General features: G+C 39.2%; 1 protein-coding gene across 2 annotated transcripts in view; it reads right to left on the reverse strand.

Moving 5' to 3' along the window:
• Window positions 1-15,427: 15,427 nt before the first annotated feature.
• Window positions 15,428-27,049, reverse strand: part of PIP4K2A (phosphatidylinositol-5-phosphate 4-kinase, type II, alpha) — a 113,585-nt gene continuing 101,963 nt past the window's right edge. Inside the window, exons 7-10 of one of the 2 annotated variants that reach the window (XM_010580556.1) lie at window positions 24,190-24,303; window positions 20,664-20,907; window positions 19,569-19,672; window positions 15,428-17,755 (exon numbers count right to left, since the gene is read on the reverse strand). In XM_010580556.1, coding sequence (XP_010578858.1) covers window positions 17,675-17,755; window positions 19,569-19,672; window positions 20,664-20,907; window positions 24,190-24,303 — 543 coding nt within the window. In that variant the 3' untranslated portion in view covers window positions 15,428-17,674. The other variant, XM_010580640.1, reaches the window with a different exon arrangement.

Here is a 27,049-nt window from a genome sequence, read left to right on the forward strand (position 1 = left end):
CTGTGTTAAGAAAAGTTTGGCAAAGGACAATCACCCAAAGAGAAGGGAGTCTGGGGACTCTTCTCTACCTAAGGGTTTTGTGTTTCAGTCACTGCTCTGAGTTCAGGTAAAGCTGGTAAACCTGCTCCTTTTATCGATTTAATAGACAGGCGTGTGAGCATCTGCACAACAAACTGTTACACCACCTGTGGCGATGATAAATATTTTATACTCTGCAGAATTAGTGTTTTAACAAAACTCTTGGTTACAGTTACCTGCATGTTTCTGTTGTGCTTGTGTGTGTTTGCTGAGTTCAGGCAGACTGTATCTGTACATCTGAACAGGCTTGACAGAAAATTGTTGCATTATTCAGCTTCTCTCAGGCTGAGGAATACAGAGTTCGGGAGCAGTTTTATGTTGGAAATGAAGCAGTGCAATGTTATCGTAATTCCCTGGTATGTGTTGGGAGGGGTGTTTCCTTAACATCCCCACAGCCCTGTACTCACTCTCCTTCAACCTCTCTTTGTCCTTGGTGAAATGTGAGATTTAATGAACGCTAAGGCTTACATGCATAGTCAGTCTCTCTTTTGAGCTACATTTTATTATTTAAATAAACATTTTTATATATTGCACCCTTCTGTTGACTTTGTCAGTGCATAGTCCTGGAAGTACTGAGTGAGTTATCTTTTACTATCAGGGATGCAGTTTATGTCTCCTAATAAGTAATAGGCGTTATCTGTGTTTAGTGTAGAAATTTCTTCCTTTCCTTGAGCTTTGGTGCTGTATATTATACGCTGTCTAGATCTAGTCAAACTTAAAAGCAACATAGAAGACATTTGATGGAGATCAGCCTTAAGGTCAGTTCTTTGTTGTCTTTGCAGTTTGCCGCAAATGGTTTGATGAAGGAAAGGGTAGATTCAGTGAGATGGAAAGGAGCAGGGATACTTTTTTTCCAATTTATATTTAAAGTGGTCAAAAAGCCTTATTAATGTAAATCATAAAGACACAAATTTGTCTTTTTTTTTTTCTTTGGTTAGTGTTTTCTTCCTTTTTTTCCTGTTAAAGGGACTTTTTTTTTGGTTAGTGCTTTCTTCCCTTTTTTTTTCTGTTAAAGGGACATTTTATTCTGCTCTGGGGTATTGACCGTTTTAATCCTCCAAACACACTACTCAAACCTCCTGGAGGTTTCTGCCAATACAGCTAATTCAGGCTTCTAGGGCTGCAGCAAGAGAAAAGTATGAGAATACATGCAACACTTGTGGAGGCCAAAGGTATTAAAGGGTTCAGGGAGGGGTAGGTCCACTGAGGGCTATTAAATGTAATGGGCCAGATGCAACTGTGGTGTTAGTGGAGATGTGGACTCTAAATGCAAACTGTTTGGTTAGATCAGGAGATTTTGAAGTATTGTGTATGGGGGTTTGGAGATGTTTTTATTTAGTATGTGTCTGTTTTCTAGATAACAAAATCATGTATGAGTGTTGCAAATGTACCAAGTTTTTTATTTCTCAAAGGTAGAAAAGAAAATGTACCCTTTATGAAGCTTCCTTTAAATAAGATAACATATAGGAGAGCATAATAGCTTCACTTTAGGCAGGCTAGACACCGCTAATTTTTGAGTGACTTGTTCTGTTCTTTTTGGAAATCCAGCAGAGTTTTACCAACATGAATAGATTGAGCCTTAAATGCTTAAAAATTTGCAATGCTAAATACATGCAATTTAGATAGCCACAAATTACATGCAGTAACAAAAGTGAACTGAGTATGACTAGCAGAACACGTAAAGGAGAGTACATATGGGTTATGGTGAGCTTCAGCATTTAGAGGAAAAATGATGAAAAGAAAGAAGAAAAGCAAGCTGCTTATGGAAATCATTTTCCAGCTATCCTGGGTCATAAATAATTTGTGCCAAAACACAAAGCACTAAAAATATTTCTTCAATGCAGGTTTGACTGTTCTAGTATTGGACCAAGCAGCTAAGTTTGAACAACTGCCGTGTGCATAGGTTGCATAATTTTTTAAAATTCTTATCCCTTCAGGTATAATGGAATATCTATCAGCTAGGACACAGAGACAAGTTTGCAGCCTTTAACATTTTACAGAAGAAAAAAGAAACTGCATGCATACAAAAATAAATAATCTTAATTTCTTTATAAAACCAAATTACACTATTGTTGACTCCATGTGAACAAGAACGTGCGGGTTTTTTTTACCCTGCATTCATTGTCTTTTAAAGATAATGCAGGTTTTGATGGTGCCTTAATGTGCCATCATTCCCTTCATAATGTGAAAAATGCTTTCATGTTTCTGATAGGGAAATGATAATTTGCAATCTTGAAGAGATTGTCACATAAAGGAGATTGCATGTACTGAACTGCATATGCTGCACAGATGAGGTAATGTCTGTGGTGCACACGAGATTAACCTGGTTGAAGCACAGAATACCATTTTAATGATGAATTAAAAAGCAAAGGGGTGTGTGTGTGTGAACATATTACTTTGGGCAAAAAGGTGAAATCCTTCTCTAAGAAGGTTAAATGTGAGAGAAAAACGCTATGTTGCAGAAATGAGCTGTAGAATTAATGCATTGTCAGAGGGAGTTCGGAGAAAGAGTATCTTCCCAAGTTGACATATGACTTAATGAGGGGCTGAAGAAATGTAGTGGAGGTGTAGAGGGGAAATAGATAAAAATAATTCCAGTTTCCTCTTACCATCAGACTTCCAGGTGTTACGTGTTTTCTTTGCCTCTTGAGTTTAATAAAAGACTTGTGGGAGTCAATGAAAAGACTTTTGTCTCTGTGTTCTATTTTTCCCCAATAATAGAAATTTTCAGAAAAAAATGAAACACCATGATAGTCTGAAAGGCATTTCTTTAGATGAGGTAGATTGCAAATTATTTCCGTACAGGACAAGCAGTATAATCCTAGATCACAGCTCAGCTTTTAAACCAGTTTTGATATATTTTCACAAAACTAAGGCTTTAAGAAATGTAATTGCCAGACGGTTTCAAAATCTACTTACTATTGCATGTGATAAGCTATGTTGAAACACACCCTTCTGAAAATAATTTAGATATGATCAGTGCATATACTACCTGAAATAAACTGCTTTATATACAAAGTGGGGGAAGAGCACGTTTCATAGATTACTGAACTGAAGCTTTAGAAATGTGGCACAGTATTGAGTAGCTGTATAATTTTTAGCAATTGCTGAGACTTTGTAGCTCAATGATTGAGAGTTTTTACATTTCCCAGATGCAAGGAATTTCAGTCTCTGTTGTGCAAAGAAATTTTTGGTTTAATTATATATATTTCTTTTAAACTGAAATCATAAGGTGCTTCACTAACATGCTCCATTTATCACAACATTCTTAAGAGTGCACCTTCAAAAATAGTTTTTGTGTAAGTGTAGAAGTGGAAAGGAAAGCTGAGAGGTGGTTTTATTAATTGAAGAAGGTTAATCTCGGATGGTGAATCTCTTGTGTGGATAATCACAAATCTGAGCAAAACCTCAATTGTCTGCTGACGTGCCATTTCCACTAGTTACAATGAAATACATTATATTAACAAGATGAAGGATTATATGAATATAAAAATCCTTAGATAAATGTTTAGAATGGTAGAATATAATTCTTGATAAGCAAAAAGAAGAAACAGCTATAAACAACTGTATATAATGTCAATACTTTTATGCCAGCCAGCAAGAAGCCTTTTCCCTAGGAAGGCAGCTGGAAATACCGACAGAAGCAGGATTGAAGTTGGTGGACTCCAACTTGAGGATTGCTGCTTGAAGTCAAGCTGCAACCACTAGTGAAAAGTGATTTCAGTTAATGCACCTTCCTGCACAGCATCTAGACAAGTAAGTGGAAGGAGGTGTTATTCCTGGATTCGCTTAATGTTACTTTTCAGAATACAGGTTAGTCTCCTTGTGTCTCCCAGGCCCAACACTATCGGCAACGCAGCTGCCATGATGTGTTTCATTTTAGCCGCCGAGTGAAGCCACACTATTTGCTGCGTGCAGGGGATTTCCTAGCCAGGAATCGCTACGCTTTTACTGTGCAAAGCATGTGTGATGAGCCTGAAGCTTCTGGGAAGTGTTCGATTTATTGTAAATGTGCAATAAATTTGACACTTGGGGAGTGTTTGGGGCTTACTGTGAATGTGTGAATCAGCCATGCAGTCTATTAATGGCAAATCTGAAGCTTCCAGGCAGTGTCTGACTTACGGTGTGTGAACGTACAGTTAGAATCACAGGCTGGTTTGGGTTGGAAGGGACCTTTGAAGACCATCTAATCCCCCCCCCCCCCCCCCTGCCACGGGCAGGGACACCTTCCACTAGACCAGGTTGCTCAAAGCCCCATCCAACCTGGCCTTGAACACTTCCAGGCATGGGGCATCCACAACCTCTCTGGGCAACCTGTTCCAGTGCCTCACCACCCTCATGGTGAAGAACTTCTTCCTTACATCTCATCTAAATCCACCCTCTTTCAGTTGAAAGCCATTAATCCTTGTCCTATCACAGTTGATGTGGACAAGCACTTCAGAAATGCACTGCATTTCCAAATGAGAAGTAGCTGGAAACGGGGACATGTTTGGGGAGACCTGGGCTAGGGCAGCTCAGCGCAGATTGTTGCAGAGCAGGTCAGTGCCTTCTGGCAAGTGGGGAGACTTCAGGCTTTGTCTTAGGTTTGTTGTTCCTTAAAGTGAAAATTGTGGGGTACCAAACTCCTGTAGAGAGATTAGAGGGCTGTAAAAGGTCAGAAAAAAAAATAGGTGTCTTTTTTTTCACTGTGGATTTGCATTCTCTTCTCATAAGCTGTGTATGAGACAGTGATGGAGCGGAGAACGTAGAGCTCCCGGAGAGGCAGCGTTTGGGGGGAACAGCTACAGGCGTGAGTCCAGACCGGTTCTCCTCATCAAAGAAAAGTGTGCTGCCGTCTCACTGTACATGTGCTTTGCCTGTTTTAATAAATCAACTGGAGAATGGATTTTTTTTCTTTTTTATCTCATTGGGAAACATTTTGTTGCTTAGTCTTGAACCTGGAGGCTATTTTTAATTTTAAGAGGATTTCTCTCTTGATGAGGTGATAACCTAAAATGGCACAGAAGGATTTGATGCAGCGTGTTTTCATTCAGGGGCTCTGTTTTAAAGTCAAGCCTAGTGATAGAAAAAGGCAGCTTGAAAAGAAATTGTTAACTTTAGAGACCTAAAGATGTTCACTTTTCTGCACATGTGTATTTATGATTTTGAACATCACACTACAACTTATATGCCAAAGAAATATTTGGATCCCATGCAGTCCTCCAATGGGTTATACATTTCCAGAATCTTATTGTATATGTAGAAATACACATACTGCATAAAGAGCATCTCAGAGAAGAAGCTAGGGAAAGCTGCCTGGCAGAGGACAGGAGGGGATTTGAGGATGGACTCCTAACAAAACACTGAAGAAGATTGGCACTACTTACAAGGTTAAAGACCAAACAAAAGCAAGAGGGCAGAAGGAATGTCACCGCGTTAGGAAATATGCACTGACAGCTAATATTGTTGCTGTGGATGGATGTTTCGGGCACAATAGTTGGTAGCTGTCCCAGGACCAGCACAATTGGTGCTTCTGCCCTACAAACAGCTGGTTGTGGGTGGTGAAATTGCTGCCTTAAAATCAAGTCAGGCCACTACCATCCTTTTTCTTTTCCCTTATTGTTTCTCTCTAGAATGACTGTGACTTGCAGGGGCATCTTTAATAATGTTTCCTTGGCACATGCACCAGAGGTATCTCTAATTTTTTCACTTTGTTTCCAGAACTGCTGCCTATTTCTTTCTGTTTGCAGCCCCTACCCTCGCCCCAAGGACATGATAGCAGGCTGTGAGCTTCTGGAGTCAAGAATCAGTCCCTTAACTGCCAAATCAATCTCAGTGAACTTTGGCATCTAATTGGTGTGAATGAGATGACAGGGATAGCTGACTTCTGTGACCTCTGCAGGATAATTGTGTATCACGTGTTGTGTGAATAAAGGGGTGTGCCATAGCTGCAAAAATGGGAATTGACACCATTTTGCTCTTTAACAACATCCACTGGTATGTCATCCAAGTACATTAACATCTGTCACCCTTCATTTCTCTTCTGCTTACCTCCCACATACTTCGTTTATTTGCATGATGTAACTCGGCGAGTTGAAAAGTTTGATGCTTAGAATTGTTGAAACTCTTGTTCCAGCTTATTTTCATAAATGCAAGTGTAATTATTAGTCTGCTGATACTCTTTCCATCTTTACTAGAGCAAGACAGCTGAACAGAGTCAGCAGAACACCTGGGCACGCTCCTCCATGTGTTGCTGTATTGGAACTTGTAGGAGGGGCACATTGACATAGGTCTACATTACAGATAAGATACTTTTCAAAGGAATAGGTTCTTCAGTGGTGCAAACTGCCATGTACATTTTTAGGACTGAGGTCTGCTCTCTGATGTTTGGGTTTTGGTTTGTTTTTTTTTAATTCTTTTGAATTGATTTTGTGGTATTTCTTTCTCAATCAAAAATGAGTAGTATTGAAAAGGCTTTAAGCTAAATGGGTTTTATGTTATACACTTGTGAAAGAAGTATTATTCCCATGTTTTCATTTCATTAAAGCTTTTGTGTCTGGCTGTAAACCAAGCTTGTGCCATGTTTTACTCCTCATGGAAGGTTTCAGAGCAATCCAAGCTGAAGAGCATCATCTTACTGCATTACTTCAGTCAATTCAAAAGTTGAAATGTTCATGCTTGTGTTTTAAATTACGTATTTAAGCCTCTTTCTTCTGGAGTTGAGAAGAAGGTCTAACACAGACAGTATGAGCTTGCTTTCCCTTCCTTTGGTTAGGATAGAGAGTTATCCTATTGCATAGAGAAGCTGTATGGTACTAATTATGCTGTAGGAAAGCTAGCACATACTGTGTGTGTGTGCTGGAGCTTGATTTGTTCTGCTCTCATCTGGTCTGTGGGAATTTATTTGACAGTTGAAGGGATGTTTGAGCTGGCTGTTAAGTACTACGGGAGCATTAGACAAATGGGACTGAAGATACTGGTCAGGAGAAGGTCTGTCCAAACATCTGTCTTGCTAACTAATTATACTTAATATAGTAATACTCAGTAAACCTTTTGCTAAGAAGTTTGACTCTCCTTTTACAGCTGCAGTTATGCTGTAAAGCTTTTAGTACAGGTACAGTCATACTTCTTATGCTGGTACAAGGCAGCATGTACTTCAATAAGCATCCTAAATAAGTATTGGAATATAGGCTAACAACATAAGTACTTTTACCATGATATATTCAGATCCATAGTAAGAAAGACAGGAAATACGAGTTTATGCTGGCACCGTTAAAATGGCAACACCTTTTAGTTTCACAGGGACTAATCTGTGTGAGTCACTGATGATGAAAAGGTTATGCTTGAAGAATCTGGTTCAATAACTATTCTATTTAGATGGAGCCTTTCCTGGGCTTTGGACCAAATTTTAATTTCTAACTTAAGGTATTTGTAAGTTAGAAGATATTTCAAATGCCTCTGGATTTCTTTTGATGTGTTGAATGTGTTCCAAAGTCAATAATGGTTTGAAGGAATGGGTTGTGTTTGACAGAGTGGACTTCAGAAATAGTACAATTTATTATTTACCACTGTAAATCTTTGCTATGGGAAAGTCATAGTTAAAGCCAAACCTGATTGTGTCTGCAGGGAGGGCAATGCAAGGGAAGTAGGTGAGACTATTTTCTACTACAGTGATTAAGAAACAGAGCAGTGCACTTTAGGCTGTGAATTAGTTTGGAAAGGTAACATTTCAAGTTGTGGAATAAGCGAGAAGGGACTAAAGCACTTACTGTGAGCAGCTTGCTTAAACACAACATTAAGCTACATGGGAGGTCTGTTTAGCAAAAAAGCAACAATTAGGATTACAAACATTTTGCCTGTTAACATCTAAAACTAATTTCCTGGCTGTGACTTCATGGCAATATCTGTAACATATGAAAGACCTAAACCCAAACATTGGTCAAAAAATCTAGAAAATATCCAGAAGTATGTTTGTATGTGATCCCTGGCTGGTTTCTTTGAACTATCTCAACTTTTCGGCCTCTCATTTTCAGGATAAGCTGTGAAATGTAGCTTTCCAGTTATGCCTGGCTGTGAAATTATGTTTTCTAGGAGCTGGCAAGTCCTTTAACTGTGCAGACTCTCTTCTTTGGTTGCCCCATGTAATGAGAGACCATGTGTTTGGAAACATCATAAGAGGTTAAGTACATTGGCTTTCCTTCCGACCACTCCTTCCTCCCAGAAGTCTCAGATGCTGCTTGTAGGGTTTTGCTCTAGAGCACAGCCCCTGTCTTTATTTGGGCTGTGGCTGCCTTGCAAGGGCTATGCCTGCCCCGGTGCTCACCAGACTCAGCGAGTGCAGTTCTCTCTGAGCAGGGTTTCTGTTTTGCTCATAGCTTGTGCAGAGTGCAGCAACTCATTTACTCCCTGACTTGAGTTACCGTGATCCTGTTAAGTCCCAGCTGCATTCTTTACATTGGCTGCCTATAAAGCACGGATTAATTTAAATTGGAAGTTTTGATTTTTAAAGCGCTTAATAGTATAAAGGTTGGCTATGTTTGAAGATCATCTTCAGCCTTCACCTTCTGGGCATCTGTGGTTGGCCACGGTTCACTGCATAATGTTTCCCACCCTCTTGCTCTAAATTGGGATGTATACTCATCATTACGAGGGTGCAACCTGCTTTATTTCTCACCTTTTTGAAAAAGCTTCTTTTTTTTTTTTAGTGTGTAATGGAATTTGATTACTAACAACAGTTCTGTACCTTCTTTCCCCCCTTCTTTGAAGCCGTTTGACAGGAATCCAACAAATGCTGTCTTAGCAATCTTGCTAATAAGTGTATAGCTGCTCAGTGGTAAAGCAGGGCACTGTGCCTTTGGCAAGGGTCTGGATAATGAGCCCTGCTCAGCAGCACAGCAATGTACGGGACAGCAGCTCTTCTCTGGAGGTCCGTAAGTACAGAGACCCATTTTGGGAGAGCATTTTGTGTTTAAAACCCTTGTATTCTAATCTTCCAGAAGAGCCACATGTTCAAAGCATGAGCCTGCAACTGCAATATACATACGTCAGACTGGGTGACTTCTAGGACATCAGCTGTGATCTGCTCTTCCACTGCAGCAGTGGTTGCATCTAAAGGACTGGTGAGACAGCTGATGCACCTTCCCCAAGAAGGCCAGTTAGAGCTCTGTTCAATAATCTAAAGGCTGGACTGAGGGTCCTAACCTAACCCCCAAGGCTTGAGAAGGAAGAGGCTGCTTCATAGTGGACCTGAAGAGAATGACAGTCTCTTTACATCCATCTCATCTGAAAAGCTTGTTTCTTTACGGATTAGCGCTCCCTCCCCCTTGCCCAAATGTACCTGTGAAAACAATTATCTGTTTTAGGCCAGACTACTTAGTACTCTGAATGAAGCCAAAAGGTGTGTTTGTGGGGAGTGTGTCTGATGAAGAGACTGTGTTAACAAGGTGGGACATCAGCAGGCTACGTAATGCATGAGGAAATGTTTCAGGGTCTGTCAGAAGAAAACCCTGTCCAAATAAAAAGTGTTTCCACAGACTGGTTTGGGTCACAGAAACAGCTTATTTTGATGATGAAAATGTTCCATGTGTCCATGCTCCTACTCAGAGTCTTTTCTGTATTAACATACTGCCATATGACGTGAGCCCAGCAGTTTAATTATGTTTTGCATGGGTATCTCCTTGAAGCTTTTATTGTGTTGTTTTTAAAGATGTTGGGGTTTTTTTAATGGGATGCTATCACTCTGCTCTCTAGGATGATCGGTTCTCTCTGCTTTGCTCTGCTTCTAATCTTGTACCATAGCACCTTTCACATTATTTCAGGTGAGAAGGGGACTATTATAAAATGCTTTTATGGTGCTGTCAACATATTTTATGCCTTTCCTTCTGCATCATAATCTTTATGGTCTGAGATTTTTCTCTGCTCCTTAAGAGAAATCCATACGGGACTGTCCTCCCTGACCTTAGAGCAGCTGCAGTTAATGCCAAACCCAGGAACATGCAGCAGACGCCCCTCGCTCACGGATCTGGTAGAGCATGGTCTCGGTAGCTTCTCTGTATTTTGTTCCTCATTCTCAGCTTTATTCCTCTGCTGGCCCCAGTACTGTCTCTTCCTTGCTGCTTCAGAAAAGGTTTTTTTGGTTTATGCCCTCCCCTTATGCTAAACCCTCGTTGCTACAATCTGTGGTGTGAGTTTCTTTCTCTCCCTAGAAGTAAATGAATTGCTTCTCTTATCAGATTAGTCCTGCTTGATTAACTCCTCTACCAAGGAAGCTAGGTGCTCAACATTGATCCTCCTGGGAAGGTGAGAACTTGGAGCACTGTGGTGGGACGCTGCTCAGTGGCTTATTATGTGTCTGTCAGATGCCATCATTTGTGGAGGGCTTGTGCAGGCAAGCAGTTGTGCAACGGCGTTGGAGCTGCCTTCTGCCTGCCCTGCGTCTGCCCCTGGCTGCCAAGTTTTGGGTGGAGCAGGCAGCGTCTCTCTGTCTGTACCCACTCAGTCTTCCCTTGTGTCTTTTTTTTCCCCTCTCCTCTTCACAAATTGAGTCACCAGAGGACTAAACTGGGTGGCTTTATCCACTTTGTCCTCCAGTTTGCTGGCAAACAAGACAGTTACAGGTCCACCAGTCAATGAAGGGGGAAGGAAGAGAGGGATACAAACACAGACAATAAGCCACATGCACATTTTCCTAAACTGTGGTTGTGGGGAGTGTGTCTGATGAGGGGACTGGTGTGGGAGATCAGCAGGCTACATAATGCATGAGAAAGTGTTTAGAAAACACTTAAATAACAGGGGGAGACCATCTATTTTTTTCCACTTGCTAACGCTCTGGGAGCTGCACTTGTCAGCAGCCCCAGGAGCCGTCTCAGCCCCGTAACACACTTCGGCTGCCTCAGAGCAAACCAGTACGAGGGTAAGCAGGGAGCTGCATTTGAGTTTTGTCAGGCTAGTGGCTGACAGGGGAAGTGCCACGAGGAGCGATACAGGATTTTTTTAAGGACATTACTTAAATCCAGGATGCAGTTTCAAACACCACAATTCCTCAAGTAACATGAGCTCGTACAGAAAGCACGTTCTTCTCCCTCTACACTGGGGCCTCCAAAAGCATCATCGTACAACTGGGTCCAGTTTTGAGGCTACAAACGTATACTCAGTTTTTCCCCTTCCAACAGATCCAGTGCCATCCCACTCTTCTGCACCCTGGGGTGTAAGCGCAGCCCAGCGCAGAGATGCTGCAGCTTCTAGCATGTGAAACAACTTGGAAACTTCTGCTCCAAAGCACTTTACGATGTAACCAGATCAAACTATCATTTTTCCTTCCACACAGAGCTTTGGTATGACTGAAGCATGCTCATCATTGTGCTTAACTAAAAGCAGATGGTTTCCATTGTACCCTATAAAGAGGTGATCATAATTGCACAGTACAATTTGATATTTTAACAGCCTCCCACCCCAAACACAAAGTCTTTGGCATAGCTGATGCACAAATAAACTTCTGTCTAAGACTGACTACTGAACTAAGTGGAAATACTTAAGAGTAAAGCCCTTCAAGGCAGAAAACATTTTGGTTTTGTTATGCAATTCCAGTGTGAAGGAAGATAGGGCCCTGACCCAGAGTGTGAAGTTCAATTTAGCATTATGTGCCAGGTTGAAGTAGGCACTAATTAATCAGACCTGCTTGGGTAGAAAGGATTCTTATGCACCACTTGAATCCAAGCTGCTGGGGTAAGCAGGCACATCTCAGGAATATGGGACTTTCTCTTAACCAGAATCAAACATGACCCTGTTATCCTCAGGTGGTGGAAGGCAAACTTGAATTGTTGTCAACCCCGTAACTGCAGGTAGCCTGTGCATCTGCCTTGGTATGCCAAATGTGCTGTAGACATTAGAGTGACTGAGATATTCTTGTAACAAAATATTTTTATGCATCCATTTAAAAATACATAAAATGGAAAAGAAACTAGAGTGCTCTAGCTTTGGGCTTCCTACACAGAGGCAAGGTGAAATAGCAGAAATGGAGAAATGTAATGAGTTAAATCACCTTCCAGGCTTGTATGCAAGTGCCAAACATCTTCAAATCTCAAGAATCTCACAAGCGCCATTTATTCCAATTGGATACACATCACTAAATAAAATGAGTCACTATGAATGAATCAGATTGAGTGGGAACAAAGTAGGAGCTCTATAAACTCAAAGCATATTGGGCAATAACTAAAACGCCTGCAAATATTCAGAGCACTAGGTAAGAATGAATTTATGCCACCTTGCAAAGAAGTATTTTTTGTATCTTAATACTTACAACCAAATAATTATTTTATGTCATATCACTGATGGAGATGAGACTAGAAGCTGTGAAAAGGGAATATCATTAGGAAAACTAAGATCATGATATTGTTTACTTTGGGAAAAGAGAAAAGCAGTTACTATTTTATTGAAGTTATAGCAACAACTACACCTAAGCAGCTGCGTGCTCATTCTGAAACTGCATTCTGTTCAAACAGCAATTGTTACATTTTTTTTTTTATTAGACAGTAAATGGATGGCTAGGCAATTCTCAAAACAGAAACCTGTAAATCCATTTATAAAATGTGACTGACAATCAAGAAGCATCACTTTAACAGATGATTTTTTCTAAAATTAGGCATTACAAAAAATGGAATAGGTCATTCTGTCTGGCTTAAACCATTTTGATTATTTTGTTAAATCAGGAAAGGGAATATTCAATTTAACATGTGCAAAAGCTAATATTTACATTGTTCAGTACATAGAGGCAGGATTGCGTTAAGAGAAACTGAAAGAGAAAGAGAATAAATTATTCTCAGGGTCCACTGTAGATAGAACAAATATTAATGGGCTTAAATTGTAGTAATGTAGAGTCAGGTAAGGTATTAGAAAAAATCTTTCTAATGATATAGCTAGTGAGGCATGGGAAGGAACGGCACAGGGAAGTCATGGAACTACCCTCCCTGGAAAAGATTAATCCAATTTTCGCCAATGTTTATCTACAGTTGAACTGCTCTGGGACAGACTATAACTATCTCTTCAAGTCCTTTCCAGCCCTGTTTTCTAACAGTTTTAATAAGGCTATTGTTAGTGATTTTAATCTCACACAAATCGCCTTTGCCACTTGAAGATGCTGCTCTCAAGCTCTTCCTCAAGCACTTGTTCATGCACATTCCCTTGTTGTAGCATGAAAGTAGATCTCCGGTCAGTCTCATGCAGGAGTAAACCAGCATCATTGTCCAGATTAGATTAAAGACAGCACACTGCTCTGTCTATGCAGCCTCTGCTCTTTGCTACCACGTTGCATTGTAAAGGATATGCTGATTTCCAGAAACAATACCTGCCATACAGAAATCAGGACAGAAAGGAAGACATGAAACAGACATCTCCTTTAAGTTAACTGCTGTTTTTTTTTTTTTCCCCATTAAATATATGAGAGTTTGAAAAAACCAGGTGGACAGCACATATAGAGCAGACACTGGATACAGGTGGGGTATGGGTCCATCAGAATGCAATGAACCCACTCACTGCTGGGACTTGCTAACTAGTATTACATTGGAAAAGAAGAGGTAAGCACAAGGGAGGGAGCTGGAAATTCAGATTATGCATTTAGGTTATGTAGTTGACATAGAAAAATATTGTTTCCAAGAATTTTTAATTTAAACATTTCTTTTGCCGCAGTCCTTGCATTAATAAGCCAGTTGGATCTCCTACCTTGAGTATCATTATTGCCTTCAGGTTTTCTTCAGGTGAGAGGGGGAGAAAACATTTTATCAGAAAAGATATTATTTTCCTATGAATTCTCATGTACACAATTCTACTAAAGGTCCTCCAGCTGCTTGCTGAAGTCAGCAATGCCTGTCAAACACAGTGTGCCCTGTAGCAAACTCCACAAAGAGGAATGGCAATCACCCTTACAATGCAGAAGAGGCAGGAGGGAAACATCACCAGCTAGACGGCTTGGGGATGCCCCCTGTGTCGAGAGGTTGGGATGAGGAAGATGTCCACAGGTACCAGCAGGGTCTTGTAAATCTCGGCTATGTAGCTATATGAAGACAACTTGGAGTGTCAGCTAGAGAATAGTGCTGTAGGGGACTGCAGGAGTAAACCACCACTTCAGAAGTCAGGGCTGGCTTAAAGCTTACATGTAGTATACTTACTGGAAAGTTGAATCTGAGCATGTCCAGAAGTCTTAGGATAAAAGAGAGGAAAGCCTAACTATGTAACACTTCAGCTGTTGAATAGTTTGTTGGAGCAGGAGAACCGGAGCAGGTTTTTAGATCTGGCATGTTGTGCTAGTTTTGTGTATTAGAAGCTTTCATTTTATGCTATGAGGGAGGTGGCACTGAGAAATTACCTACCAACAACCACGTACATCTGTATTATAAAAGCAGTGCAAGAATTTGGCAGCCTGTTCAGAGGGCTTGGTAGATGGTTCGCGTGTCATGCACAGAGAACCAGCCAGGGAGCTTGCTGTCTACCGTGGCTAATGTGTCCATGTAACTTGAGCAGCACTCCTTGAGCACCATGTTCATACTGAACCCTAAAGAGCTGGAGCAGCTGTGTGAAGTGCACACTTAGGTTAATACTAGAGACATCATTAAGTGAGTAATTAAGAAGCTGAATCTCTCCCCTCCCTATCGCTTCAACTACTTGCAATAGAATAGCTCCTCCACCATCTTCCCTGTGGGGATGTCTACTTTATCATTAATTCTGTCATCTGTATTTTACAGGTAAAAATATTGCTGAAAATATTGTATTGCTACATCTGTGGAATAAACTGAAAGGAACTGAAAAGTATTGTGTATGTGAAAAACACATGTATTAAGAGAATTAAAAGTTAGTCACAATGAAGACAAAGACCCTTTTCTGCCATTTGCCCACAATGTGCAGCACAGGCTGTATCATGTGCTGAAAGCCCTGACAATCAAAGCCTTGAAATTCTAGAAAGAGAAAGCCCTTCCTCCTCCCCATGAATTATTTGGGCTTATTCCCAAGTACTTTTTAAATAACTGGTTTAGCATAACATATTACACACATTAGCAAACTTCTGCCAATCTGTCTATCAATTAACTATTGTGGACGATCTTCCTGGTTTTGTAGTGATATTAGGATTTAGTCCATAGAATCGTCAATTACAAACCTCCGTATTTGCTCTCAGAGCACAACCTAAGCCCCAAAACCCAAAGGCTAATGTTTCAAGCCACTTAAAGTAAGCATGGAAGAAGCAGGGTAAATCTAATGAAAAAGTTTTAAGTTTCTTCTTATTTTTTCCTCTGCGATATAGGCTCCATGTTCATTTTAACATCCAAAATTCATCTGTGAGTGATCAAAACCATAGTTGAAACACAAGAACAAAGGATTTACCTAGTGAGTCACCAAAGTGCTTTATTTTATAAAGCCTTGCTCATGTTTGGAGTGTAATCTAAGCACTAAAATATACAATAACGAGTCTTCCTTGCCTTGTCCAAATAAACAGTTTATCAACAAGAATGAGTGACAAAACTGCTACACAGACAAAAAGAATACTCTGCTGTAAATGTCTAAAACTGTCTAAAAATGTACACTCGGCCGCAATTAAATATGTAAAAATGTACACTCCAAGTATGTGTACCTCATTTTTACTTCAGGGTCTCCCTGTGGCCTCATACTTTAAGAAGCCACAGCATGCTTCAGAAAATGAAACTTGGCTGAGAATGCAGACAACTGGGGTATATAGGGAGGGGACAAAAAAAATATCAAGCCACAGTACCAACTTATTTAAATACATACAATACAAAAGTATACACATACATTACAGTGCTGCAGACATCACTAAGTCAAATGTAACAAAAAATCCTGTAGGAAAGGTCGGGGAAAGGAGAAAAAAATTAGTACACAGCAACAGGTATAGTATTGCCTTTGGCCGCTGAAGAGAGTGTAATGGGTTGCTATTGTATAGGCTCCTCTGAAGTAAACCACTACGTACATTATGCACAGTTGCAGGCTTAACAGCACTGACATTAGTTATGGAGAAGGCATGCTGGCACTCCTGATTTGAGTTATAAACGATGATGGGGAGGGTTTGACTTCTCTTACATTGCCTACAAAATCTAACAATTTCAATAAAGAAATTTTAAAGGCACAGCTTTAGCACAGTGTATAAGTAGATAAACTTTTAAGCATATGTAAATTTGTCTCTTTCAAGCATGGAGTCTTTCAGGAAAAATACAAGAAGAGAAGAAATACAATGTTGTTTAAAAATTTTAAACAAGTTAAACATGATCAGCACAGTTTTAGGCAATGTACTATACAATCAAACTTGAGTAAACGGTAGGACAGGTCATTTTGATGCTAAAAGACGACCTTGGGAAAAATCCCTCTGAAATATCCTTTCTCATTTTATTGTAAAAGAGTCTATCACGGAGGTGAGCGAGACATTCAGTTTAGTACACTACTGCACATTACACCTTGGAAGATGACAAACATTACTTCATTTGTACTGCAAAATAACTTTACATGTAAACTCAAAAGTCATATATTGTACACGGCTCTGAAATTCAGAAATATCCCTGCTTTCCTAATAATGTAAACAGTAAAATTCAGGGTTCATTTTTGAGGGATAATCTATAATAAAATACCGCTGTTTCAACAGTACAACATAAGCATTTAAACTTCAAATTCCCAGTAAATTACAAGGGAATGGAATTTCTATCAGTGTGCACATCTTTCATGATGGGTGAAAGATGAGCTACTATTGCCCAAAACTATGCACTTCTTCAGATAAGCTTTTTTTCCACTTGTAACATTATTAGTTCCTATATTGCAAGAATATAAAACAAATGAAAACTTCAGGTAACAAAGTGAAATAAGCAAAGCTTTCCCTTAACATAAGTTTACTGTAGCAAAAATGTACATATAGCATGAATTACGTTAGCTCTTTGTAAGATAAGAGACGCCGGCTCTCAGATTTCTGAGAGGTTGAACTTCCTGATGCAATGTGCTGAAAAGAAGACAAAAATGGGAGAGAGAGAATAAAAAGGAAGAAACCCAACTGCTAGGAACGAAATGGGAAAAGCCTCCGGCACCAAGGGCTGTTGCAGCTGCTTTTTTAAGGAGTGCCAGTGTGCAGGGTGTAAGTGTAACATTCGCAGTAAGGTTTTTATTATTATCATCATCATCATGAAGAATACTGTCATGTATCTTTTTAGTTCAAAATATAAACTGATCCACAGTTTACAATTTGATATCAATATTGTAGATTTAACATGCATTTACTCTTCCCCACCCCCACCCCACACCTCTTTGCTCATTTATTCCGTTTCAGCTGGTAGCATCAGAGTATTACTGTCACAGTGCACTCTGAGTAAGCTGTTCTATTTATTTAATTTATTTTAACTTTTTTTTTTTTTTTTGCACACACAAAAGAGTCAGAAATAGCTAGAACTATGCTGGGAATATCAGGCAGCTGTTAAAGCGAGTACTCCACCCCACTTCAGTCATCTTTGCCAGCAGATGTAAACAAAGGGGTTGCTTTCTGCAAGATGAGCGCTTCTCTGAGTTCCTTTTTTTCCCTACACTTGTAGCCACTGCTGCTGTCCCCAGGTCTTGTGTCTGTCCTATGTAACATGATAGGTTACGTCAAGATGTTGGCAATAAAGTCCAAGAAGCGCTTTGAATACTGTTCAGGATTAACAGTTGAAATTTCTGCACCAGCCTATACAGAGAATAGGGAGGGGAGAGGAAAGAAGGAAGAACCAGTGTTTTATTTGATGCTTTGTCACCGAGAGTGTTACTTACTCAATGAATTTCATGTGCAGTCTCAACCAGACACTAGAAACACAAATTGTAATGGCCCTCAAGCAGAATCTTACTGATGCCTTTTTAGGCTTCACACAAGTACAGTGATACTCAGTACTCACCACCGTAATTGTAGGACACCCATCTTCCATTTCTGAAACACATTCTCTTTACTTTCTGTACTTCTCTTTACTTTCATTGTACTTCAGTCTCCTATGTAATTTCTACTGCATACTTAACCATGCTACCCACTGATTCATCAACAGATTCTGGTCTGTTGAGCAGCAGCGCCTTCATATACAGAAGACCGAATTATCATACTCAGATCTGGCATGTCAACACTTCTGTAAGGTATATTGCTACCTGAATGCTAAATAACCTGGGTTGAAATATATGGTAACAATTAGTAACATTTTTTCAATATATAGGCATTTAAATCTGGACTCACTGAATAAGCTGTACAACTGCTATTTCAATGAAGTCACAATTTCATTCATATTTTTATTCAAGGTTTTCAGAGTGTTAGCCACATTTTTCTTTATATTCTTCCAGTTTTACAAAAGGGGAAAATTGCATGCATGCAATTAGTGAACAAACTTCAGTGTCAGGTGGCTCAGGATGGAGACAGTGAAATAAAATGGTTGTACAAAAGTAATGTGCTGTAGTAAGTTCTAATCACAGTCAGCTTTAATAATCAGTTGTTATTCACAACATATTTTTATCCCTTATTTATGCCAGAAGTGTGAGTTTTTAAAGTGTGCTACATTCAAAGTTCATTAATAATTGCCAGATAATGGCTGCATGTGGTCTGCATCAACTTTCAGCTGCTCTGAGAGCACAGAGAGTAATGACAGCATTGTTTCAGAATGACAAAAAATACCTTCTACAGGCCTGTGCAGGGCTTATTGCTAGGCATTCCACATCACTCTCTACTGTAAACTAAAAAGCCCTGAGCCCAATGCCCTGATCCTTTAGATACTTAGACAGAGGAGGGATTTTAGCCTCATGAACAATTATGCTCTTTTAAAAATATTTATGAAATTTGAACCTTAAATCACCAGAGGAGTGATAATGATAGGTATAAATCGTAATTCTGGAAGACTGGGCTGCTTCACCATGACTCTTTGGTGTCTGCTGCTAAGCAGCAATTTCAGCCAAAATAAAGAAATTCATGGCAGTCAGACAGAAGCCTTCACTGAATGGTCTCTGAGTATTTAACATGTACATTTTATGCTTAATTTTGCAAATTGTACTTTTTTTTTTTTAAGAGGTCTTGTAAAGTGAGCCACATCATATGCTGAAGAACTAACCTTCAACAGGCTGTACCAAATAATGAAACCATCACTAGGGCCCTGCATCTGAAGTAAGATTCACAACAGCTTTCACAGTGCTGTATACTAATACAAGTGTCTGGTGAACAGGTTTGTTTGCAAAAGTAAGATGCATCTCACAAATTTAGGACAAAGTCCTAAAAAGGCATCTGACTAGAGTTCTTTATGGGTAAGAAACCTATGCGTACAGCTGAAAAGGGAGTTCCACTCTGAGTATGTAATATGTAGCAGTTACTCTGTACTTCTGTATTACATATTAAACTAGAGAAAAAATTGAAAAAATTCTGATCTATTTCACCTTTCCCTAGATTTCCTGAACTGTACTATATCAGTGCACTAAACAACAAAAATGCAGAAGTATAAATGGAATCAGAGGAAAAAAACAACCCAGATACTTACCCCATGCTTTACCGTTTTTGCAGCATGGGCAGCTTTCTTTTTTGCATCATAATGAGTAAGAATGTCAATAATGGCCATAAAGTATACTTCCTTCCTAGGTGCATCTGCAAATGGCAAACACATAGCAGCAAGAATGACTTTTGAGACATCTTAATCACAAGTCCTCCTTCTAACAAAGGAGACTGTATAAGGCTCAATCAGCAGCTAAGACAGGTTAATGTCAGTCAGAGTCACAGATCTGTAAAGACCAAGCTGTCCTTAATTGAGAGTTTAACTGCACTCATATATAATGCAAAACCCCCTAAATGAGTGTAAAATAAAATGCCAGCATACAGAAATAGGAATTACTGCTCACTTAAAGTAATGTGGATTCCATCTCTCTTTATGGAAAAATGATGAAGTTTTCTACGGAAGGTAATGCTTCTGTGTCAACAAACAAGATCATATTTTCGTTATGCATAAAAACATGTATTTATCCATGTAAATCTTATGAAAAATAAAAAGGTAACTTTCCTCTCTTGAACAGCCACAGGTAACTAGTTATACTTAGTTTTACAAACATCAAACCCAGTTTCAGGCTTCTTACACACTCCTTATGACAAATTTTTTAGCTGGAACACAGAAATTGGGTATGAGTGCACAAATTTTCAAAAAGCAACCAAAAAAGTGAAATATAACTTGGAATGCTGCTTTTCTCATTCTTTCTAGACTGTTTTTAACAGTGTTATCTTATCTTCCAGGAAAAGAACAATTACAGATACTAGATTTCCTGAAAGGGATGAAAAAACCCATGAATTAACCGCGAACTGCTGTATCTGAATAGCTAAGCCAGTATACAATTTGATTGTGTAACAGGTGAATTATTTGACTGACACATCGTGACACATCACGATATTTAAGAAATATGCTCATAACAATGCTGGGCACTGTAGGTGTCTTCTGCTTTCTGCTGCATCAAAGAGCAACTCGTTTCTTTTTCTGCAGAGTGAATTTATATTTTGCAGTTTAACTTTGCCTTTATGTGGTTGTGAAGACTTTAGGATTCTGGTGTAAGAATCAAAATATCTTAACACAAAAATATTTATTCCTGCTTACTTTCATGGGATTTTATTCCATAAACATCAATAGCTGGATCAAATTCCCCTGGAGCCAAAGGCAGTGAGCTGTTCAGCGTGTTTCCTGGACTGTCTGGAGGGGTTCCAATGGGGTGGGTCCCATCACTTTCACCTTCCTCTTCTCCATCGTTCTCTTCACACTCTACTTCTTCCTGTTCAGCTCTTTCAACATCATGAATTCCAACCAGCAAGCTGTAGTCCATAAGTTTTAACTGAGCGAGGAACTAGAAAGTGATAATAAGCAATTTATTAATATCACTGAAAAATGTAAGCCCCACTAACAAACAGAAGTTACACAAAGATCTCATCAGTTGAGAAAAACAGGCACTTCTAAGAGAGAGCAAAAGGGAGGATTAAATGATAAAGCTATCAGAGAGATACTTGAATTTATTAAGATGCAGTAACAGCACACAGGTCACTTGCAACATATTATAAAAAAAAGCTGTAGCCCGCTCTCCCAAAATCCTCAGGGAAAAATCATTTTTCCTGTAGTGAAGACCAGTGCCTGTGCGAGCTGATGACTGTCACTCCTGTCTCGTGTTTCAATTAGGGCTATCCTCTCACCGCTCAATGTCCAGAGCAGCCTCTGTGCTATCAGGCATGTGGCGTGCTACGATCTGGTGCTAAATCCATCCCCTCACTCCCTTTTAAACCTTATTAAAAAATCGTGAAAAAGTATTTAAATATTCTTGCAGTGCAAAGTAGTGAAGTGTTACACCATGAAGACATGAAATGATGCTATATTCTCTTTACAGTGACAGGCTCACAAATTAAATCATGTAAGCAAAACATGAATGTGAATGGAAGGGTGGTTTTGAATAAAGACTGAGGATGGGAATTTTTAGAAAACTGAAAGATGAATACACTTTATGTATAGACAAAGTGTTATTTTAGTTGAGGAGAACAGGATAAGGCAGAAAGCTAAGAGAGGAGGATGGAAATAATGAAGGTATAAAAGCAGGAGGATGGGATAAACAGTTCAAGGGGGCGAGGGGTAGCCAGGGCAGACCTGTGCTGCAGCCTAAAAGCAATACTGTGATTTTGAACTTGTGGAGCCCTCGCTCATTGTATGTACAGAATGAGGCTGAAAATACAAATTGTTTCAGTTTTTAGAAACTAAAAATGGTTATAAAAATGAAGTTAGAGCAGACCAGAGAAGAAGGAATTTAAGCCAGACTTTGGAATAGTGATAGTGATGAAAGAGATGAGTATAAAATACTAGGAAATGAGAAACTGCAGTTTGTCAAAATCCTGATTCTGAGAAAAGAGAGGAATCAGAGATAACAAAGTGACTGTAAATTCAAGTGCTAGAAGAAATACTGTGTGATTGAGAAGAGGTTTTAAGAAGAAAGAGGAAATTGGCTTCTAATAGTTTCAATATAATAAAGCGAAAGACTCTTCACAAGACTAGAAGAGATCTAAGTTTGAAGAGATGATGTACAATGAAGAACAAGAAGAACAGATGAGATTGGCCAAAGGTGATGGAGTGGAAGGACTCCAGGTATATCATTAGGTACTTGATACATACGAAGACAGACAGGAGAAAAATCTACCAATAATCATATAAAAAGCATGAAAGAGAACAGATTCTTGGGAGAAACAGTGAACTGCACATTAGAAGAGAATGGCTCTTGGGAGGAAAGTGTGCTACTGCTGACAGCAAAAAGACTTAGGGAGATCAGCACAAGGAAAAGATCATCTGATTTTAAATGGAAAAAATATCCTTATGTGCTTTTTCTCAAGACATTTTCAGTGGAATAAGGAAAAATTACAGGAAAATAGACAAGAGGACACCAAAAGAGCAGTAATAGATACTTGCCTGTTTGAACACAGGAAGGGGACATAAGACTTGATTATGAGAGAAATACAGAAACGAAACTTACTCAGTGACAAACTAGAACAGGTATAAAGTCATGTAGTTTAGAATACTACTCCATAATATGTTTAACTATAAATACTGTATGATAAGATAATCATATGCTAAGAGTTGCACATTTCTTTAATTGTAGTGAAATGCGAGTGTTTACACATTGGGTATAAAGCACATACTATCAGTTAACTAACAAGGGCAGAAGAACCAATAAAAGAAAAACAAGGTTAAAGAACAGCTTGCTGTTGTTAAAATCAGGTGCCAAATCACTTCACACTAGTAGTTTACATGGATATTTAACAATGCTCTGCATAAATTTCAAAACCATAAAAAATAACCTCTCAAGACCTGATCTGGAATCCGCCATTATATTCACAATCTGGTAAATGATGTAGAAGATCACACACAATCCCCTTTCTGGGGTAATAAACTATCTTCCACGTTCCTTGCACATACTTAACATACAGTCTCCAACCTACTGACTGTAAAAGCATTAGTCAGCAACAGCAGTACGTGTTATAAGAGCACAAAACTTAAACCCAAACAAACTTATCTCTAGAGCTGTGACATCGGTAGAGCAGTTTTCCAGCACAATATTTTAAATATAAAATAAACACACATTGATATTTCACAACATATTTATGTTTTCATAATTATCATCACCATAAATTTCTCATCATTACTATGATGGGAAATTAGATTTCCTCAAAAGAAAACCATTGGGTAAATTCTAAAGTTACAGTATTTTGTTTTGTGGAACTAATGAGATACAGATCTGAAGAACTAGACAAGTCAATTCACAGAGCCATTTTGTTATAAATAGCTGAAAGTCTTATTAAGTCACAGACAAATTTTGCTATGAGGTCTCTTCCAACAAGGAAAACAGATTTTAGGCTTTGAGTATAAGGGCTGCAAAATACTGTGTTTAGTGACAATATTTTCAATTATGGAAACTAAAGTCAAGCTGTGTGAACTACTTATGCCAATATTTATTTTCTTTTATTTGCTGAACTAAATCAGTTACAATAAAATATTACATTAAATTCACATATTAACACTTTTCTATTAAGTATTGACTATATTCAGGCAATTACAAATTTATATGAAAGCCTACATTAAGATAATGAGTCCAACTGCTGTATACTAATTACTGAAGCACTCTACTGTTGCAATACAAAGGATGATTTAAAACTGGATTACTAATATGAAACAAATAGAACATGCATGGCTGTGAATGGGGATGCTACATCCTCTGTTATGGACCACAGTCTGTGTACGGCCTCAGCTCTGGTGTACCTCCACCTGTAAAATACAACTAACAATACTCACCTCTCTCTTGGGGGCATTTGGAAGTACTAGGCTTGTAAAGTGCTTAAGTACTAAGTAGTACCATCATTTTAACATCATCAAGGCAGGGACAATGTATGGCAACCAGCTATGGCAGCAAGCCATTTATCACATCAGCAAAAGCAGAGATCAACTCCTGAAAGTTTAAATTGTGTCTCATTTAAAACAGTCAGTGCTTACAGTCTTATAAACAAGAGTTTTAATTAATGAATTACAGGTACAATTTCCTGGGATATCTGTAATTTGCCACACATCTTAATCCCATAAAACTGAACAGGCACATTCTTACCTCAACATCCTTTTTGAGTTTCTCAAGGAACATCTTTTTGTTATTCTCATCAATATGAATCTTTTGGCCATCGTTAATAAAATCATTGTCTTTGAACGTCGGCAGCTCTTTGGCCTAAAATAAACCAAAACTCCTGTAAGAGCGGGATCGCAAAGAGGAGTGTGGTGAAGCTGCTGGCCCGGCGTGGCCCCCCCGCCGGCAGCGGCACCTCCGGAGCCCCCCTGCGCCCGAGAGGGCACTGCCGAGCCGCCCCTCCGGGGGAGGCAGAAGCACCTCCATCACATGCAGCTCTCTGTAACTGCACCCATGGAGCCGTTTCCTTAGTTTATCCCTCCTGTAGGTGGCCTAGAAGGTATGTGTTTATTGGGCATGTGGCAAACGTAGCCAAGACAAAATCTCCGACTCGATATTTGATTTGCATCGAACCTTGATTTGCATCGAGCTTCTTCCAAGACGTCATTTGTCAAAGTGACTGGCAATAAGTGAAATCGAAACACAATCTATATATACTCATAACAGAGTGCTTGCATCAGATCTTAGAGATGAAGTCAGATTCGATTGCATTTTACATAGCTACTGAGAATGTTTCTAATTGCCCAATACCAAATAATTATTTGAAAGCATCAAGTGAACGAGAATTACGAAAAGCTGCTTAGAAGTGGCAAATGCCAGAGAAGACCACTGCCTTTTAAATACATAATTAAATATTCTTGATGTTGGAGCATTAGTTGATTATCTTCATCTTTAACTCTCCTGTGAAGCGATTTGCAACAGCATTAAGGAAAGCCAGACAGAGTAACCACTGGATTCAGTACTAAGACCCCTCAAACGGGCTCTGTTTTCACAGGGCAATGACTGGAAGTTCACTTAAAAAAACCCAGCAAGCCAAAAAACAAAAGAGCAGTTCCTTCAGGGTATTTGGTCAAGCAAACTGGAAGTAATAGTAGCTTCTGCAATCAGAGCCTTTAAAAAATTGGCGCATTAAGAGCAATGAAAAGCCTTTCTCCCTGCCCCCCACCTTTAATCAACAGTATGGAAGAACAGGTTTTCTTCACAAAGAAAATGTTGCAGAACAACCGAGTGCTGCAACCATCAATGACCATGAACGAATGGGTACTTTGAATAAAATAATTTCCCCTTAATCTGAAAGTCCTTCCACTAGGAATAAAAGACAGCTAACATCAGCCTACTGGAATGTCCTCCATAAGTTTAACTAGTCAGACATTACTTATAACCTTACTGGAGATGGTATTTTTCATAAAGTTTCTTTTCTTCCTATGACACAGTAAGGAAAAGAATCTCAGAGGTTCTTTTCTCTGCTCCAAAATGTACATATTGGAAAGCACAGCATTAAAATGTGAGCATCATAGCAGACCCTGAAATGCCCTCATAGATCTTCACAATGGCCAAAAGTTCTTTTTGCTGTTGGGCTGCGCACAGAAGCGGCTGAAATACTCCATTCCCCAACTGTACAAATTTATTTTTCGGACCTGGAATTTGTGAATTGCCCAAGATCCCACAATGCTGCTTTTGTTTAGAAAAGTGACACTTTTCTTCCAATAATTGCTCAAAACCACTTAAGCAATTAATAACATTTTAATAGTTTCAATAGTTTATTAACTATTTAATAGTTAATAAAAGTTATTAACTTTTAATAGTTACGAATCCATGTTAAACCCATTGCATCCTGAGACCTATGAACTCTGGAAAAAAATAAGGTCCTAGTCTGGCTGCTCTGAATTATTACTGTATTGCATCTAGAACATTCTGATATATTAAAATAGCCTCTAATAGAGACGCTCTATATTTTAATTTAAAATAAAAGGAAAAAAACCCCAAGCAGCCGAGATGGAGCTATAACCATTCATCCGTCCCAGACTCCTTCTGTGGAGGAGTCATCCTGCAGTGCTCTGCTGCTTTACTTAAACACAAAGTCAGACAGTTCTTGAAACTCACAATGAATTGTTTACTACAATATGACAGCACAGCGTGCATTGATTTTCCTTCTGGCCTATTCTTAAGTGGTTTAGGATGAAAATGAGTAGGGGAAACATCAGATAAGCATTCCAGACTAACAGCTGTAGAGATTATCATATACAATCTAGCAAACCGTCCCATGGACCAGGGCTAATTCTGCAGAGGCAGGACTGCAGATCCAGGGATGTTGCCAACACTGGAGGATGGAATCCAGTGCGTGGGATGCTTAGGAATGGAGAGGAGATTTGGATGAATTAATTTAAGATGAAACAATAATGAAAAGAATGCAGGAAACCAAGCTCCCTTCATTTCTAATGCAAAGTCACTAAAAAAAAAAAAAATCCTCAGATTATCTTTCCACCTAGTATATTTGAGTTATTTATTAGACTAGGCAGAGGATAAAGAGAAGTAAACCCATTAATACTGAACCCCCCCCCATTAATGCTGTTTAAAGCTTAGGTGTGAGTAAAGAGGAAGGATGCACTTGTGGTTAAGATGCTGAGATGCAGGTTCATCTCTAGGCTCTGCCACAGACTTCCTGCACAGCACAGCATCAGCCAGTCAGACCAGGCACTTCTCCACTGAAGATGGTCCTATTTTCAGGAAAAATAAACTTAAATTACAAGCAATGTCTTTTTTGGAAGATGCTAGAGCTGGTCAGTCAGTCATGCAGGTGCCATATTGCACTTTAACCTTGTCTCTAATCTATTTTTAATAAAAGTGAGCCAGCAAAGCTGACAGCCGCATTTCTTGCCTGCCATCACAAGACCCAAGGGGTACTCCCAAGGACATCCAGGGCAGTGAATCAGCTCTCCCAAAAAGCCAGACTCTTCACTGCCTCGTGTGCAGACTCCCCCAGTCCTCAATAATCCTTCTGAGGATT

The sequence above is a fragment of the Haliaeetus leucocephalus genome, unplaced genomic scaffold (assembly GCF_000737465.1).
Source record: "Haliaeetus leucocephalus isolate CR32 unplaced genomic scaffold, Haliaeetus_leucocephalus-4.0 Scaffold0, whole genome shotgun sequence".
NCBI classification, from domain to species: Eukaryota; Metazoa; Chordata; class Aves; order Accipitriformes; family Accipitridae; genus Haliaeetus; species Haliaeetus leucocephalus.